Source organism: Pristis pectinata, chromosome 26 (genome assembly GCF_009764475.1).
Source record: "Pristis pectinata isolate sPriPec2 chromosome 26, sPriPec2.1.pri, whole genome shotgun sequence".
Classification (NCBI taxonomy): domain Eukaryota; kingdom Metazoa; phylum Chordata; class Chondrichthyes; order Rhinopristiformes; family Pristidae; genus Pristis; species Pristis pectinata.
Genome location: NC_067430.1, coordinates 25,487,601 through 25,502,542, shown reverse-complemented (window position 1 = coordinate 25,502,542; position 14,942 = coordinate 25,487,601). Strand labels below are relative to the sequence as shown.

Genomic DNA, 14,942 nt, shown 5'->3' with positions numbered 1-14,942 from the left:
TCCAGAAAACTAAATGAAGATGGGAACACAAATATAGGATAAACTTAAGGTATAACCTCAAATGTCCTAACAAAATTTAAAAAAAAAATTTGAATACCATTGAAAAAAATGTTTTCAGGGTTAGAAAGGTTGTTTAGGAGTAATTTCCATTTAATATAATATTTAAAAACTCAATTATTCCCAAATGAATAAAATTTATTATTTTTATTGGCTTCGGTAGCAAGAATAGTTGATCTTAAGTAAAATTGGTAATTTTCTATTGACAAAGACTGTCCATGGAGGATATTAAACATCATATTTCTGTGCTGCACCAAGATCTCCAGCAGTTTTACACACTGATGGCAGTGAGTACTGTACGTTTCACTATCATTTCCAGTAGATTTGGAACAAAGTGTCATGAAATTTGTTGTGCTATGTTACTTACAGGAGAAATTTTCAGAGTTGATGCTTTTCCATTATTCCCCCACAACAAAGAACTTTATCTCTTGGTAAACTCTTGTTTTAGTCAGTCTACAGGAATCATTGACCATGAACAGGAGGGGTAAGGTGAACAACTGGGAGGACTGGAACCATCAGTTGTACTTAGTGGTGCAGTTGTCAAAGGAAATGCTGGTCTGCCTCTGATTAAGATCATAAGTAAGATCACAGCACCTCCTATATCTGCCTCAAAGGACAGAAACAACAGGGTCAAGAGAAAATCATCACCACCATCTGCAAATTCTCTTCCAAGCTACAGCTGATCCCAATTGGAAGTATTGCCATCCCTTCAACATGGCTGAAACTCTCATTACCTTCACCATCTTGCACTGGTTCAAGCAGACACCCACCCCAGTTCTCAAGGGCAATTAGGAATGGACATTAAATGCTTAGCTAACAGCAATGCTGACATCCCATTGTAGAGTAAAACATTTCAAATATCACTCTATGTAGCTTAGTGATTTTATTCCCTCCACTTTTGAAAGACAATCAGAATTTAACTACACATTTTGCTGGATGCAAGGTTACTTTTATTGAATATTCATTATAAGCGCATACCTTTCTCCTCCCAACAATGACACTTTGTGCCCTCTGAATAGAATTGGAGCATGGACACAATGTTCTTGATACAAGCTATCAAAATTTGTTCCATTCTGATAGAACAGATAGAGGAAAAAAACCTCCTTGGTGAGTGATTCAACAACTAGAATCAGAATCAGGTTTATTATCACTGACACATGTCGTGAAATTTGTTACTTTGCGGCAGCAGTACAGTGCAAGACATAAAGACATAAAAATTACCATAAGTTACAAAAATAAATAATAGTGGAAAAGAGGAATAACAAGGCAGTGTTCCTGGGAAGTTTGATGGCAGAGGGGAGGAAGCTGTTCCTGAAACATTGAGTGTGGGCTCCTGTACCTCCTCCCCAGTTGTGGTAACACAAAGAGGGCACATCCCGGGTGGTTAGTGTCCTTAATGATGGATGTCACCTGCTTGAGGCACCGCCTCTTGAAGACATCCTTGATGGTGGGGAGGGTTGTGCCCATGATGGAGCTGGCTGAGTCTACAACCCTCTGCAGCCTCTTTTGATCCTGCACATTGGAGCCTCCATACCAGGCGGTGATGCAACCAGTCAGAATGCTCTGCAACATACATCTGTAGAAATTTGCAAGAGTCTTTGGTGACGTACCAAATCTTCTCAAACTAGAGTTCACAGATCAAACCAAATGGCAAAATATGAGAAGAATTTTCCTTGTTCAGTTGTTTGGATTAAATTTTAAATAATTTTTAAGAGAGCTAGGATAAGCAATGTACAGAGCTACAAAGAGAAGATGGGGGTGTGGACTTTCCAAAAGCCACAACAATCATGATGGGCTACAAACAATTTGCTGGAGGAATTCAATGGGCTGAGCAGCATCTGTGGGAGGAAAGGATGTTGATGTTCTGGGTCAAAATCATGCATCAGGACGGAGAGTGAAGAGGTGAGATAGCCAGCATAAAGCGGGGAGGGGGAAGTGGTGAGGCAGGTGATTGGTGGACCGAGGAGGGGTGTAAGATGACGGGCAGGTGCGCCAGGTATGGGAAAGGAGCAGGACTGGAGTTGGGAGACAGTGGCAGGATTGGAAGGAAATGACCCACCTGAGAAGAGGGTTATTTAAAATTGTAAAACTCAGTGCTCATGCCATTGGGTTGTAGACTACTCAGGCAGAATCTGAGGTGTTGTTCCTCCAGGTTGCGTTGGGCCTCACCCTGGCAGTAGAGAAGGCAGAGGATGGACAGGTCGGTGTGGGAATGGGAAGTGGAATTGTAAATGACATGCAACTGGGAGCTCAGGATGGCCATTGCAGACCAAGTGCAGGTGCTCCGCAAAGCCATTTCGCAGAGCACCTACGGTGGGTCTGCAACGGCCATCTAGGATGTCACTGTTCCCTTCCCTGAACCCGCTAGCTTCCATGTCCTTCTCATGGTAAATACAGATGAGAAGTATTCATTTAAGACCTCACCCATTTCCTGTGGTTCCACACTGATCTTTAAGGGGATGTACTCTCTTCCTAGCTGCCGTTTTGCTCCTAATATACTTATAGAATCTTTTAGCATTCTCCTTTATTTTGTCTGCCAGGGATATCTCATGGCCGTTTTTTTTGCCCTCCTAACTTCCTTCTCAAGTATACTCCTATCCCTTTTAAACCTCAAGGGATTCACTTGATCCCAGCTGCCTATACTGGACATATGCCTCCTTTTTCTTGACCAGACCCTTAATATCCCTTGTCAGCCAAGGTTCCCTAACCTTGCCAGCCTTGCCCTCGAACAGGAACATGATCACCCTCAACTCTTCCCATCTCACTTTTGAAAGCCTTCCACTTGCCAGACGAACCTTTACACGCAAACAGCTTCTCCCAATCAATTTTTGCAAGTTCTTTTCTGATTCTATCAAAATTAGCTTTTCCCCCAATTTAGAACTTAAACCGAGGACCAATCCTATCTTTTTCCGTACTATCCTGAAACTAGTAGAATTATGGTCACTGGTCCCGAAGTGCTTCCCCCCCATCCCAAATCAACAACTTGCCCTTAATGGACACTTGTGAATACAAAATGACTCAATTACAATGGAGGCATAGAGCAGTTTGAGGGTTATAGGACTAAAGGAAGTTAGGGAGGGGCCAGACCACAGTTTAATTTGAAAATAAGGATAAGAACTTCTAAAGATCATAAACCAGCAGCCAATATAGGTCAGCAAGCCCCAGGGTTTGGGGTGAATGGGATGTGACCACATCACAAACTGTTGTGCTTCAAAGTAAAACATCGGAACCAACGTTCCAAGACTTCAAAACTCACCCAAAAGCAAAAAAAAATTTAGATTTTCATCTGCATCGCTCAGACAAGGTAGCATCTGTGGAAAAAGAAACAAAGTTAATGTTTCAAATCAGAAAACTTTCATCAGAACAAGGATAAGTTATGAATTAAGTACATTTTAAGTTATAGGAAAGGGGGAGGGTGGAGAGGGCAAAGGAAAGTTTGTGAGAGGGCAAGGTTGGGGATGGCATTTAAGAGAATCTGAATACACAAGTGGTGCTAGTACCTGCTGAGAGAGGCTTGTTCTTCATAACTGATCTGTTTGGGTGAACATGCAAATTGAGGGTGAATGACACCATAAGAGGCAGAAGAAAACAATATTGAACTGTGAGGTGCAAAGCAGTTGCTAGAAACTTGAATTAAAAAAGAATGCGAGAAATACTCAGCAGGTCAGACAGCAGCTGCAGAGAAAGAAACACAGAATTAACATCGTAGGTTGATGTGCTTCAGCTTTAATGGATCAGCAAAAGGATAAGAGTGGGATGGGGAATTAAAGTAATCACTTTGCAGAGCATAGGAAATAGGCACTTAGCCCTTTGAGCTTGCTCCACCATTCATGAAGATAATGGCTTATCTTCTACTTCAGCACCATGTTTCAGCACTATACCCATATCCCCTGATTTCCTTAAAATCCAGAAATCTATCAATATCCAATTTGAATGAACACAGTGACCAAGACTCCACAGCCCTCCAGGGTAAAGAATTCCAAAAATTCACCACCTTCCACATGAAGAACATTCTCATCTCGGTCCACATAGCCTACCCAGTACATCAAATAATGGTCCCTCGTTTTGGACTTCTCAGCTAGGGGAACCTCCTGCCTGGTAAGATCTGTAAAAATTTTGTAAGTTTCTAAACTCTAAAGAATACAGATCCAGTCCACCCATCCTCTCCTCATTACAGTAAACCTGCTATTCCTGGAACTCATCTAGGTAAGTGTAACTGCATTCCCTTTATGGAGAGTATATCCCTTTTTAGGTTAAGAGACAAAACCCATGCATGATATTCCAGGTAGCCTCATCAAGGTCCTATATAATTATAGCAAAACATTATTACTCCTGTACTCAAATCCTCTTGTAATGAATGCCAACATATCATTTGTCTTTTTAAACACTTGCTGCAGCTGCATGTTGGCTTTTAGTGACTTGTGCACAAGGATACACAAGAGACTACCGATACTGGAATATGGAACAACACACAAAACGCTGGAGGAACTCAGCAGGTCAGGTAGCAACGGGGAGGGAAATGGACAATCAACATTTCAGGTCAAGACCCTCCATCTGGACTCTTTATCCAGATACCCAGGACCCTTTGAGCAACAAAACAAAAACTGCTGGAGGAACTCAATGAGCAGTTTGTTTTTTTCGCTCCATATTCCAGTATCTGCAGTTTCTTGCATCTCCCTTTGAACATCACTCACCATTTAAAAATACCCTGCTTTTCTGTTTACACCTCACCTACTTAGTCTGCGAATGACCCACAAGTTTCAATATAGTTGCAACACAGGAGACCATTCAGCCCATCATGTCTACACTAGCTCACTACCACAGTCATAGCTATTTCTTCATCTCTGTCCCCTATACACCACCATTTCAAAGAGTTTTTGAGTTACTTCTTAAAGACATATTCTTCTCCAAGCTTTCTGCCATGAACTACATCTCCTTATATGGCTCAGTACGTCTTTTTTAACTAACACCATCTCTCAACGCACCACGTTTTAGCGCACTTCTCCGCCAATCAGAGCGCAGCCTTTCCCCCCTCCCACCCCCGCCGCCGCCTGTGATTGGCCAGCGCGCCGGCTCCGTGGATTGAGTGGCAGCCGGAGCCAGGGCGGCCGCCGATTGGCTGCCGCCGCCGAGCCTTGCGCCGTGTCACCTGACCGAATCAAAATGGCGAGCGTGTTGTTTTGATGAATAAGAGACTTTGTGCCAGGGCCAGGCCTCGCCACACGGGCTGAAGGGGCGAGAGTGCTCTCCCTCCCCGCCCTCACACAGCCTCTCTCCGTCTTCAAAGAGCTTGTGACAAACTATGCACCTCGGCTGAAAAAAAAATTGTGTCTTTCTTTTAACAACAACGTGAAAAATATACTTAGAGAATGGAAGAACTTAGTGCTGATGAGGTGAGGAGAGCCCTCGTTAATTCATTACTGTTTCTTACGTATGTAGTAAGCTGGTTGTTTTCGTATGCAGACATAAATTTCAGTTAAGTACTGACATAGGAAACTCATTGCACGTCCTTTTGTTGAGATCATTGAAGTCGACATTTGTAGGCCATTCTTTGGTAATTTCGTGGTTTAAAAGGTCTTTTTTAAAAAGCTCATTTTTTTTTTCCAATTTTGCTTTGCAAATCTTTTTAGAAGTAATTCGTATACAAGCTTGTTTATAAGTGTAGGCACCGCAAACAAACGTGCTGATGTGAAAGTGTGGACAAAAACCTTTCTTTGAATCTAGAGAACTGATGTCTATCTTTCGTATTTGTGCAGCTTGTGGGGAAAAATACACCACCTGAAACCTTCGTTCTGTGCGTTGTCCAAATCAATTCATTCATTTCTTGTAGTTTTTAAAAGCTGGTTATACTTTTGACTTTTAGCCTAGAGCTGTAGGCCTCAACATTTCTTTTGGGGGGGGGGGGGAGGGTAAGTGAAGGAGAGAAGCAAGAGATTTTTATCAATTAGCAATGGGTAAGATGAAAATGTGGTTATCTAAACGTGTGAGAGGCCTGGCCTTCTACATGACTATACAAATTGGGCACTTTTTACTTAATCTTAATAAAATTATCTTTAAAAGCAAATCATTAAATTATTTTAATTTGGCTTCATTTTGCAAATGTTACTTGGCAGAATGACATTTTTGCGCTGAGGATAGCGGAAACATTAATTTGTGACTTTCACTGACACCTTATTTGATTGCAGTTACTACACTTTTAACATGCATATTAATGTGAAACAAATTTGATTAAAACTGCATACTAATTTTTTATAAGGGTGTATCCATTTGGGGGGGCAGAGACAACTTTTACCTATTTCAGTATCTGATTATAAAGTTTAATCTTGTGAATAGGATTGAACTTGCTTTGAAAGCTGTAGTCTCATTACAAAGGTGTGATGATGTTGCTAAGGAAGGTAAATTAAACTTCAGTCTCGTACATTGTTTACCGGCAATTATTTGCCCCATTTTCCCATATCAAAATATTACTCCTGAAGCTTTCTGATTGCATCTGACTATATCTAGACTACAACTTGCTGAGCTGCTACAACTTAAAGATTTATCACAGCTTTGTTCAGTTGTACTTAAATGCATCGGATTTACTTGGGGTGTGGGGTGCGTGATGGTGGAAATTACTCTAGGTGGAATTACTGTCTACTGTTGTTGATGAAAGATTATAGACTTCCCTTATAATGATGAGACCACTTACCATCTTAAAGTTAACTATTTTGTGTTTTTAATACGTGTTTAATTTTATTTAATTTTTTAAAACTTTTAGTAAATAGGAAGGATTTAAAATCTGGGTAATACTTTTCCTCCTCCTTTTGAGTTGCCTTTTTCACTCAAGTTTTATTTCTGCAGAGGATTAATGGTTTTTGCTGCAGCTGCTGTTGGTGCAGCATTACTTGGGAAATACTTTCCTACTGCTCAGCTACGATTGAGCAACAAACTGTCTTTCTCTTACTGGTGGAACTGTTTCTGGCTGCTATTGTCATTTCAAGCAGCACCTTAACAGCTTAAAACTATCAAAGTTTCTAATGTCAACAGTTGTTTGTAGTTTTTCCTATGTGAGTTATTGTAGTTCATGTTAACACATTGTCAAATACAGCTTCCACCAAATCTCTCACTTTTCTTTGCTCAATTTTTCTATCTAGGAATGTCACTTTCTGGACTTTACTGTAGTTGTCATATGATTGGGGTGGAATGGTGCATAATGGACAGGATCTTCCACAGACTGAAAGAAAACAATTCTACACACAACCACGCCTGCCTGAACACTCGCTCCTTTCTGATTTGTTCACATTAACCTCTCTCTAATTTGTTTTTAACCCATTTGGAAATACAGTATTTAGATCCAGTGAAATTTCCAGTTTAAAGTTGCAAGTTTCCGTTGGACCAGTTTGAGGATAACTGCTTGCAGACAGTGCTGATGTCAACTTACCAATTGTATCTGGAAGCTTTCATAACTGTTCTCATTATTTTTACTTGCTGCAGTATAGAAGAAAAATAGCAAGCACACCTTTGAGCAGCCTGCCTGGCTTTTTGATGATTAGCTATGAAGTGACAGGTAACTTTGTTTGGGAGGGGGCTGATGTGCAGAGGAGAGGAGCAATGAATAACTTGCTCAGATTTTCCCTGTATTTGAAGATCATTGACCTGCAATCCTTTTCTTTCTCTCTTCAGAGATGCTCATCTGATTATTTACATCATTTTCTATTTGTACTTCAAAATTTAGAAGCAAGAGAGAATTGCAAAGGTCTAATTACAAATTTTCAATTTTTCTGACTATAGGAGTCATGCCAGAACGTTGCAGACCTGCTAATGTTGTACCCTTGTTTAAAAGGAGATCAAGGATTAAAGCAAGTAATTAGAGGCCTGTTAATTTAAATTTGGTGGTGGACAAATTACTGGGATCCATTCTAAAGGACCTTCATTTAGAAGGGTACAGATTAAACTGGGATATTCAGCATGGATTAGCGGGAAAGTCACGTTTGACCAACTTGATTGAGTAGTCTGAGGAAATGAGAGGATCAGTGATGGCAGTGCATGTCACATTGTCTATGTTGATTTGTAGCAAGCCTTTTGACAAGGTCCCATGAGGTGGACTAGTTAAGCAAAACCCTACAAGACCCAAGGATAATGGGCAAATTGGATGCAAAATTGGCTTGGTGGCAGGGATAAAAAGGTGATGGTTTGCTGATTGTTTTTGTGACTGCAAATCTGTTACTGGCATTCCAGAGTAGTTTGTGCCTTTTTCGATATGTATGGTTCTGTACATACAGTTGACTTGATCTTAAAAATAGGAGATGTGATGAAGAAGTTTGACGATGAAACAAACAGATTGGCTGGTGGGAGGAAAGCTTTAGACTGCAGGAAGATGAACTTGGTCTGGTCAGTTGGGCAGAAGAGTGGCAAATGGCATTCAATACAGAGAAAAGTGAGGTAATACATTTATGGAGGTGCAACAAGGCAAGGGAATGTACAGTATATGGGAGGATGTTGAATGGTATGGCGGAACAGGAGGACTTTTGTGTATGTGCACACATCATTAAAGGTAGCAAGACCTTTGACTTAATAATGTGGTTAAAAGGGCATAGGGATGCTTTCCTTGGCTAAAACATGGAATATACAATCAGGAAAGTCGTGTGGAATTGCATACACTGTTTAGGTCACTCATAGCAGGATAGATGACGTTGTGGTGGAACATATGCAGAACAGATTTATAAGGATGTTTTCAGAATTGGAAATTGCACCTGTGAGGAAAGGTCGGTTAAGCTCTGCTTTTCTTTGGGATGGAGGAGACTTGTGTATATAAAATCGAGGGGCATACATAGAAAAAGCAGGATAGAACTATTCCCCTTTGCACAGGGGTCAAAAACTGGGATGCTTACCAAGTAATCAATAGGAGGATTAGAGGGGAGATGAGGAAAGATTTTTTTTTTCCCCCTACCCAGAGAATCGTAGGGGTCTTGAGCCTACTGCCTGATGGTATGGAGAAGCTCTCATCACATTCAAAGTACTTGGATATGAAATTTTAGAACTTGATCTCCCAGGCTGTAGACTGACTCCTTAGAAGGTGGGATTAGGTTGGTCAGTTCTTTTGAGTGGTGTAGATGTGCTTGAATGGTCTTCATAGTAAGTTTTCTTCATTCTGATTTCTGGCATGGAGCATTTCCAACCTCTTTCCACCCCCCCTACCCCCAACCAACACCACCACCACTGACTAATTTTGCCCATATTGCTGATGAACTGCCCTTCAATTAATTCATGTATAGTTGTTTGAGTACTTGGGAATAAATTTATCAGCCATCGTAACATTAGATATCTGCTTTTTAATGCAATTTGGAAAAGAACACCTTAAACTAGCAGCCTAATCATAATAAAATTGCAGATGTGCACAAAATAGTCACAGAGCTAGGGAAATCCAGCTATTTTTCTGTAATATCAGTTTTCCCCAGTCTATAAAATGTGCCTTTGCTGACCAGGGTGTCCTGCAGTAGTGTACACATGAAGAGAAATGAGATAAAAATAATAGTGAAGTAATAGGATAAATATACATTTTCCAATTACATGCAGTAATAAACTGCACCTCTTAATATATGAAAAATCTATGCAGGAGTAATGAGACAAGCATGGCTATTGAACTTAAAACTGACTGTGGGAGATTTGAAGCTTTAGTGGAGAAATAGAAGGGGAGGAGCTGAAGGGTTCAGGGAAGGAATATTTGAGCACAAGACTTGTGCTGCTGAAGGTACACTTGCCAATTTTGGGGTAAATCAAGTGGTGGAAGGAGGGATTTTTGGAAAGGGGCTTTTTAAAAGCTATCCTGTTAGACTCTGCTTTTCTTGTAGCCATGTAATTTTTTTTTCTTTGTGCATATATCCACTTCCCTATCAAATTTCTTCCAGCAGATCCTAAGGTAGTGCATTCCAGAAAATTTGCTGTCTTTTGTTTATTAAAATAAAATCAGTTCACATTATCCTCTTTTTTACCAATTTTCTGAATCTGCATACTCTGGTCACCAACTGTCATACTTTTGGAATCATTCTCCTTGTATACTGTGTCAAAACCCCATTTAATTTGAACACCTCTGTTCAATCTCATCTTAAATTCCCATATCCATGATGCCACTTTGGTCAATCTCATCAGCCTTGCCAAAAGCCATGACCTCTTTTCTGAAGTGCATTGCTAAGAATTTGACTTAATATTTGTTTACTATTGCTATCTTGCTTTGCTAAATTTTACATCTATATTTAAAATTCAAAGAATCCATATGCTTTTTAATTGTATTTATCATCCCATCTGAGATTTGAATGTGTGAATCCACTCTTTGTTACAAGCCCCATTTTTTTAAAACGTGAAGTACCATTTTGTACTTCATTTCTTTTTAGTTGCTTCAGGTCTCACGTTACTGGATTAAGTTTCATCAGCTGTGAGTTTGCACATTGCTGTTAATCTCCTCGTTGTTACCTCTAGTATCTGTCTTGGCACTCAGGATGTGCTCCCAGGAATGAGAGTGCTAATGGAATTGACGCTAAAAGAGATCATGATAACATTACATCTATAGAGATGGATTACTGACAGTGCTGCTCTGCTGGGCACCTAATCCAAACCCTTGCCTTCACTGCTGCCATATTGGGAACCTGGAGATCCCCCTGCCCCCTCACAGCAATGAATTACCCATAGCTCAGTGGAAAGGCTGCTTTTGAGGGCTGGGGTGAGTATTGTGGCCATTTGGCATTGTTCATATTCCAGGGTCAAGGAGCTGTGCAGGAAAGTGCTAACTGGGGAACCAACTATTTTTTTTAAAGATTTGCATCATCCTTGAACTTCGTAATTGTGCTCTCTATGTTCTGTTGTGCTCTCAAGTTGGTGTGGTCCCACTACCAACTTGAATGCCACATGAGAAATGTAGTTTTGGTCTTCTGATTTGACCTAGGCCTGCGTGGGGTAGATATTGAATTAAACTTGGGTTAAACTTATAAATAATCTGATTCAACTCTGGTCAAGAAGGCCAGCTCTTGAAGGTGAGGAAATTTGGGCGTATTGGAACTTCACTAATGTGATGTGAGCATCATTGGTAAGTACTTTGTACAGGTGACTGTTCTTTGTGTGTATGAAGATAGAAAAATTATAGTAAGGAATGCTATACTATCATTGTATAAGATCATTGTAGGTGAAGCCAGTACTGTTCTTTGTTTACATAGCCACTGAGGCTTGCAGTCTTTTTCACCATCTTGCTGAGTGCAATTGCAATGGCTTTGCTGCCATTCTGAGATTAACTAGCTCAACATACGCAGGGACTTTGATAATGGAGGTCTGTACCACACTGAGCTAGCTTTTGGAGAGTTGATAAATGAACTATCATATTTTTATCAAATAATGAAACAAGTAACATGCACAAATGGAATGACAAAGGACTGACTGACAGATATGGCAAAACCTGCATTAAATGTAATTAATTGTATGGTTGTAATGAGTTCTTGTAGCTGTATGGGTGCACGTGAATGTGAAAGCACACCACTCAAACCTTTTAGCCCAATCTGCCATTCAATCAAGTCATGATCTGATTGTAACCTGTACTCTGCATTTGTGCCTACTCCCAATAACCTTTCACATCCTTATCAAGAATCTCTCTAACACTGCCTCAAAGACTCTGCTTACACCTTTCTTTAAGGAAGAGAGTTCCAAGGATGTGTAGTACTCTGGGATAAAGCAAAATATTTTCTGTCTTAAATGAGCAACCTGTTACTCTACAGAGAATTCCTGCTTCTCCATTCTCTCAGAGCAAACATCTTCTCCACAATAGAAAAGAGAGACCAGCAGATGCTGGAAGTCTGAAATAAAAACAGAAAATGGTGCACTGGTCAGCATGTCATCCAGGACCTGTGGAAAGAGTTAATATTTCAAGTCTGAAACACTGAACTGCTTTCAACACATTAGGGTGACTGACGTGATCTCACCAGTGCCCTTTACATATAAAGCATAATCTAGAGCAATCTAGATTCCAGCATCTGCAGAATTTCTTGTGTCTTCATAAAGCATAATCTACCTACTTTTGTTTTCAGTTCCCCCTAGCTTTTCTAATTGGATAAATGCAGCACAAAGTAGTACTAAACCTCATTGACCTGGAAGCTCCGAGTTGAATCTCTGGTCTATGTTAACTAGGATGACCTTCTACAGATTAGCTCTGAGTTAATGCTGGTGGGCTGTATGTGGGAATAATTGTCCAAGATTCCCATTTCTGATTGAATGCCATTAATTGTGAAGTGCCTAAGTGAAGATATTGGGCCAGGAGTGGATAGATTGAGGTGATTTTCATTTCAAACAGTCTGCAGCCCCTTTTTTAGTTTTGCATTTTTTTTTAACCTTTTGCTTAAATCACAGCAATTGAGATATTACTCAGAGCACTTGAGACCTGAGTTTGGATCAGTTAGTGTTGAGTCTGGTGTTTTCCCTTGAGGCACTTTTTATGTTGGATGGCTGAACATGCTTGATGAGAACAGATGCTGTACACATTTTACCCTGGTTATTGTTGGGTCTAAAGGCTTAATGTGGTCTAATGTATCCTCTTGTATCTCTGGCTGAGTGACTGATATTAATTTTCTCTCTGTAAAGGTTGTAAAGTAGTTGGCTTCTCTTAAAGGCTTAGAATTCATCCAGTGAGTAGAACAGAGAGGTCACATTTGATTATTAGTTTTGTGGAGTCTGTCAATTTTGGCAGAACCTAGGATAACTTCTCCTTCACAAGGACAGATTTTCTGTTCTTATTAAGGAGAAATTATCCCAGATTCTATTTTCTGATTGTTCATTTTGCCATGAAGTGTGTGGAGGCTAGATTTGGGTGTGGTTTTGAAGGATAACTGCTTATCAAGTTACTGAATGCACCAAGAAAAGTTGTGTTGGGGAGGGGGGCTGTTGAGGGGGAAAAGGAATAAAGGGTAACTTGAACAATTTTGTTTGCATTATTTTGATCACAGCTGGTCACCTTAGTGCTAAAAGATGCTCTCAGTGTCTGCGCAAGCTGAAGGAGGCTGCGATCAACTGCAGTATATCCAAGTTTGAATGATGTATGTGCTGAGATAAAGGTGCAAAGAAGCTTCAGGGGAATATAGAAGTTAAGTAGAATTGCAGATGGAATATAATGTGGAGAAATTAGGTTATCGACATTGGAATTAAAAATAGAAAGGTGCAGTATTTTTAAGTGGTGAGAGATTGAAAAGTGCTAGTATTCAAAGGGAACTGCATACTCCTGTACACAATTCACTGAAAGTTAATGTGTAGGTTTGGTAAACAACTAGTAGGCGAATAGTATTCCATGCAGGAGGAATTGAGGAACAAAACTAGAGATGTCTTGCTGTAATTAAATGGGGTTTGGTGAGACTGCTTGCAGCATGTGGTGTCTGGTCAGATCACCCAATGTAAGAAAAGCAATACTTGCAATAAGAGTGTAGCAAAGGTTCAAAAGTTTGATTCCTGGGATAGTGAGTTTGTTTTGAGTAGATAATAAATCGGGTCTATACCTTTTGAGTTTAAAAAGAGAGGTGATATCATTGAAAACATCAAATTTTTAAGGGGCTCGATAGTTTGGGTGCCAAATTAATACTTTCTCCAGGTAGGGTGTCTGGAACCAGTGGTGCAGTCTTAAAATATGGGGTTGGCAATTCAAAACATGATTTAAGTCATTTCATCATCCAGAGAATGGGTGATCTTTGGAATCTCACCCAGGATGGCTGTGGAGGCATAGTTCCTGAGTATATTCAAGACACAGATTGGTTATATTTTTAGATGTTGAGGGATATGGGGTTATTGAGGACGTTATTAAGTTTTTAAAAAGTCAGCGTGTTAAATGGTGGAGTAGGAATGTGTGGCTAATTGTACTCTGGTTTGTACTTAAGCTTCATTGGTGGAATGACAAACTGTCAATGGTGATTTGTGGATTAACAGTTCTAATCAAGAATAGTGTTGGTAATACAGGGAGAAGAAAACAGCAAAAAGGCTGGAAGCAAGTATTTCTCTGTACTTGTGGAAAATCAGGTCTGTTTGAAAAGTTGCATTTCAAAAATTATGCAGTCCCATTCATATTTCTCTATAAGATCAGGGGTACAATTCATCTTGTGGCAGTTTAATTACAGGTTAACCATAAATATTTGTATTGGAAAGCTTTAATAAATTTTTTTTTAGTCCAGCCATCAAAGTATTGAAAATGTAATGTTTTGATCTTTTTTCTCTCTTCCAAAAAATAAATGTAAACAGCAGTCATAAATCCAATGGCAGGAATGAAATGAGAACAATCAAATGTTTCAAGGTTCCTTATGGGAGTCCTATTAAATGAAAAAAGTTGAGCCACAAAGATGTTAAAACAGACCAAAAGCTTGTTCAAAGGTACAAGTTTTAAGAAGCTATTTGAAGGAAGATGAAGGAAGGTTTAGTGAGGAATTTCCGAGGTTGGGACCTTGGAAGCTGAAGGCATGACTGTCAGTGGTGGAATAATTAGAGAGGATGAAGAAGTCAGAATCAGGAGTGCGGATTTCTTGGGGGTAAGGCTTGGAGGAGGTTGGAGATGGGGAGGGCTAGATCATAGACACATTTGAAAACAAGGATGAGATTTTAAAATTGAGGCATTGCTTAATCAGCAGCCATTTTGGATCAGCATGTACAAGTGAATGGGACAGTTAAGGGCATAGGCAGTGGAGCTTTGGAAACCCTTGTGCTGGTAGATTGCAGAATGAAGCTGGTTAAGCAGGGGTGTTTTGATGATATGATGTTTGGAGGTAACAAGGCATAGGTAAGTTTTCAGCAACGGATGAGGCACAGCAGGTGCAGTTGCTGCTCATTTCCTCGAACAACTTCAGACTAACGAAGCTCGCGAGAAGCTGGGTTCAGTTAGCTGTTGTGGAAAATGA

The 14,942-nt window shown here is 40.1% G+C and overlaps 1 protein-coding gene across 1 annotated transcript in view; it reads left to right on the top strand.

Annotated features, from left to right (window-relative positions):
* Positions 1 to 5,220: 5,220 nt before the first annotated feature.
* Positions 5,221 to 14,942, top strand: part of ube4b (ubiquitination factor E4B, UFD2 homolog (S. cerevisiae)) — a 66,382-nt gene continuing 56,660 nt past the window's right edge. The window contains exon 1 of the mRNA XM_052039222.1: positions 5,221 to 5,450. Within this exon, the coding sequence (XP_051895182.1) occupies positions 5,427 to 5,450 (24 nt within the window). The 5' untranslated portion in view covers positions 5,221 to 5,426. The remainder of the gene's footprint in view (positions 5,451 to 14,942) is intronic.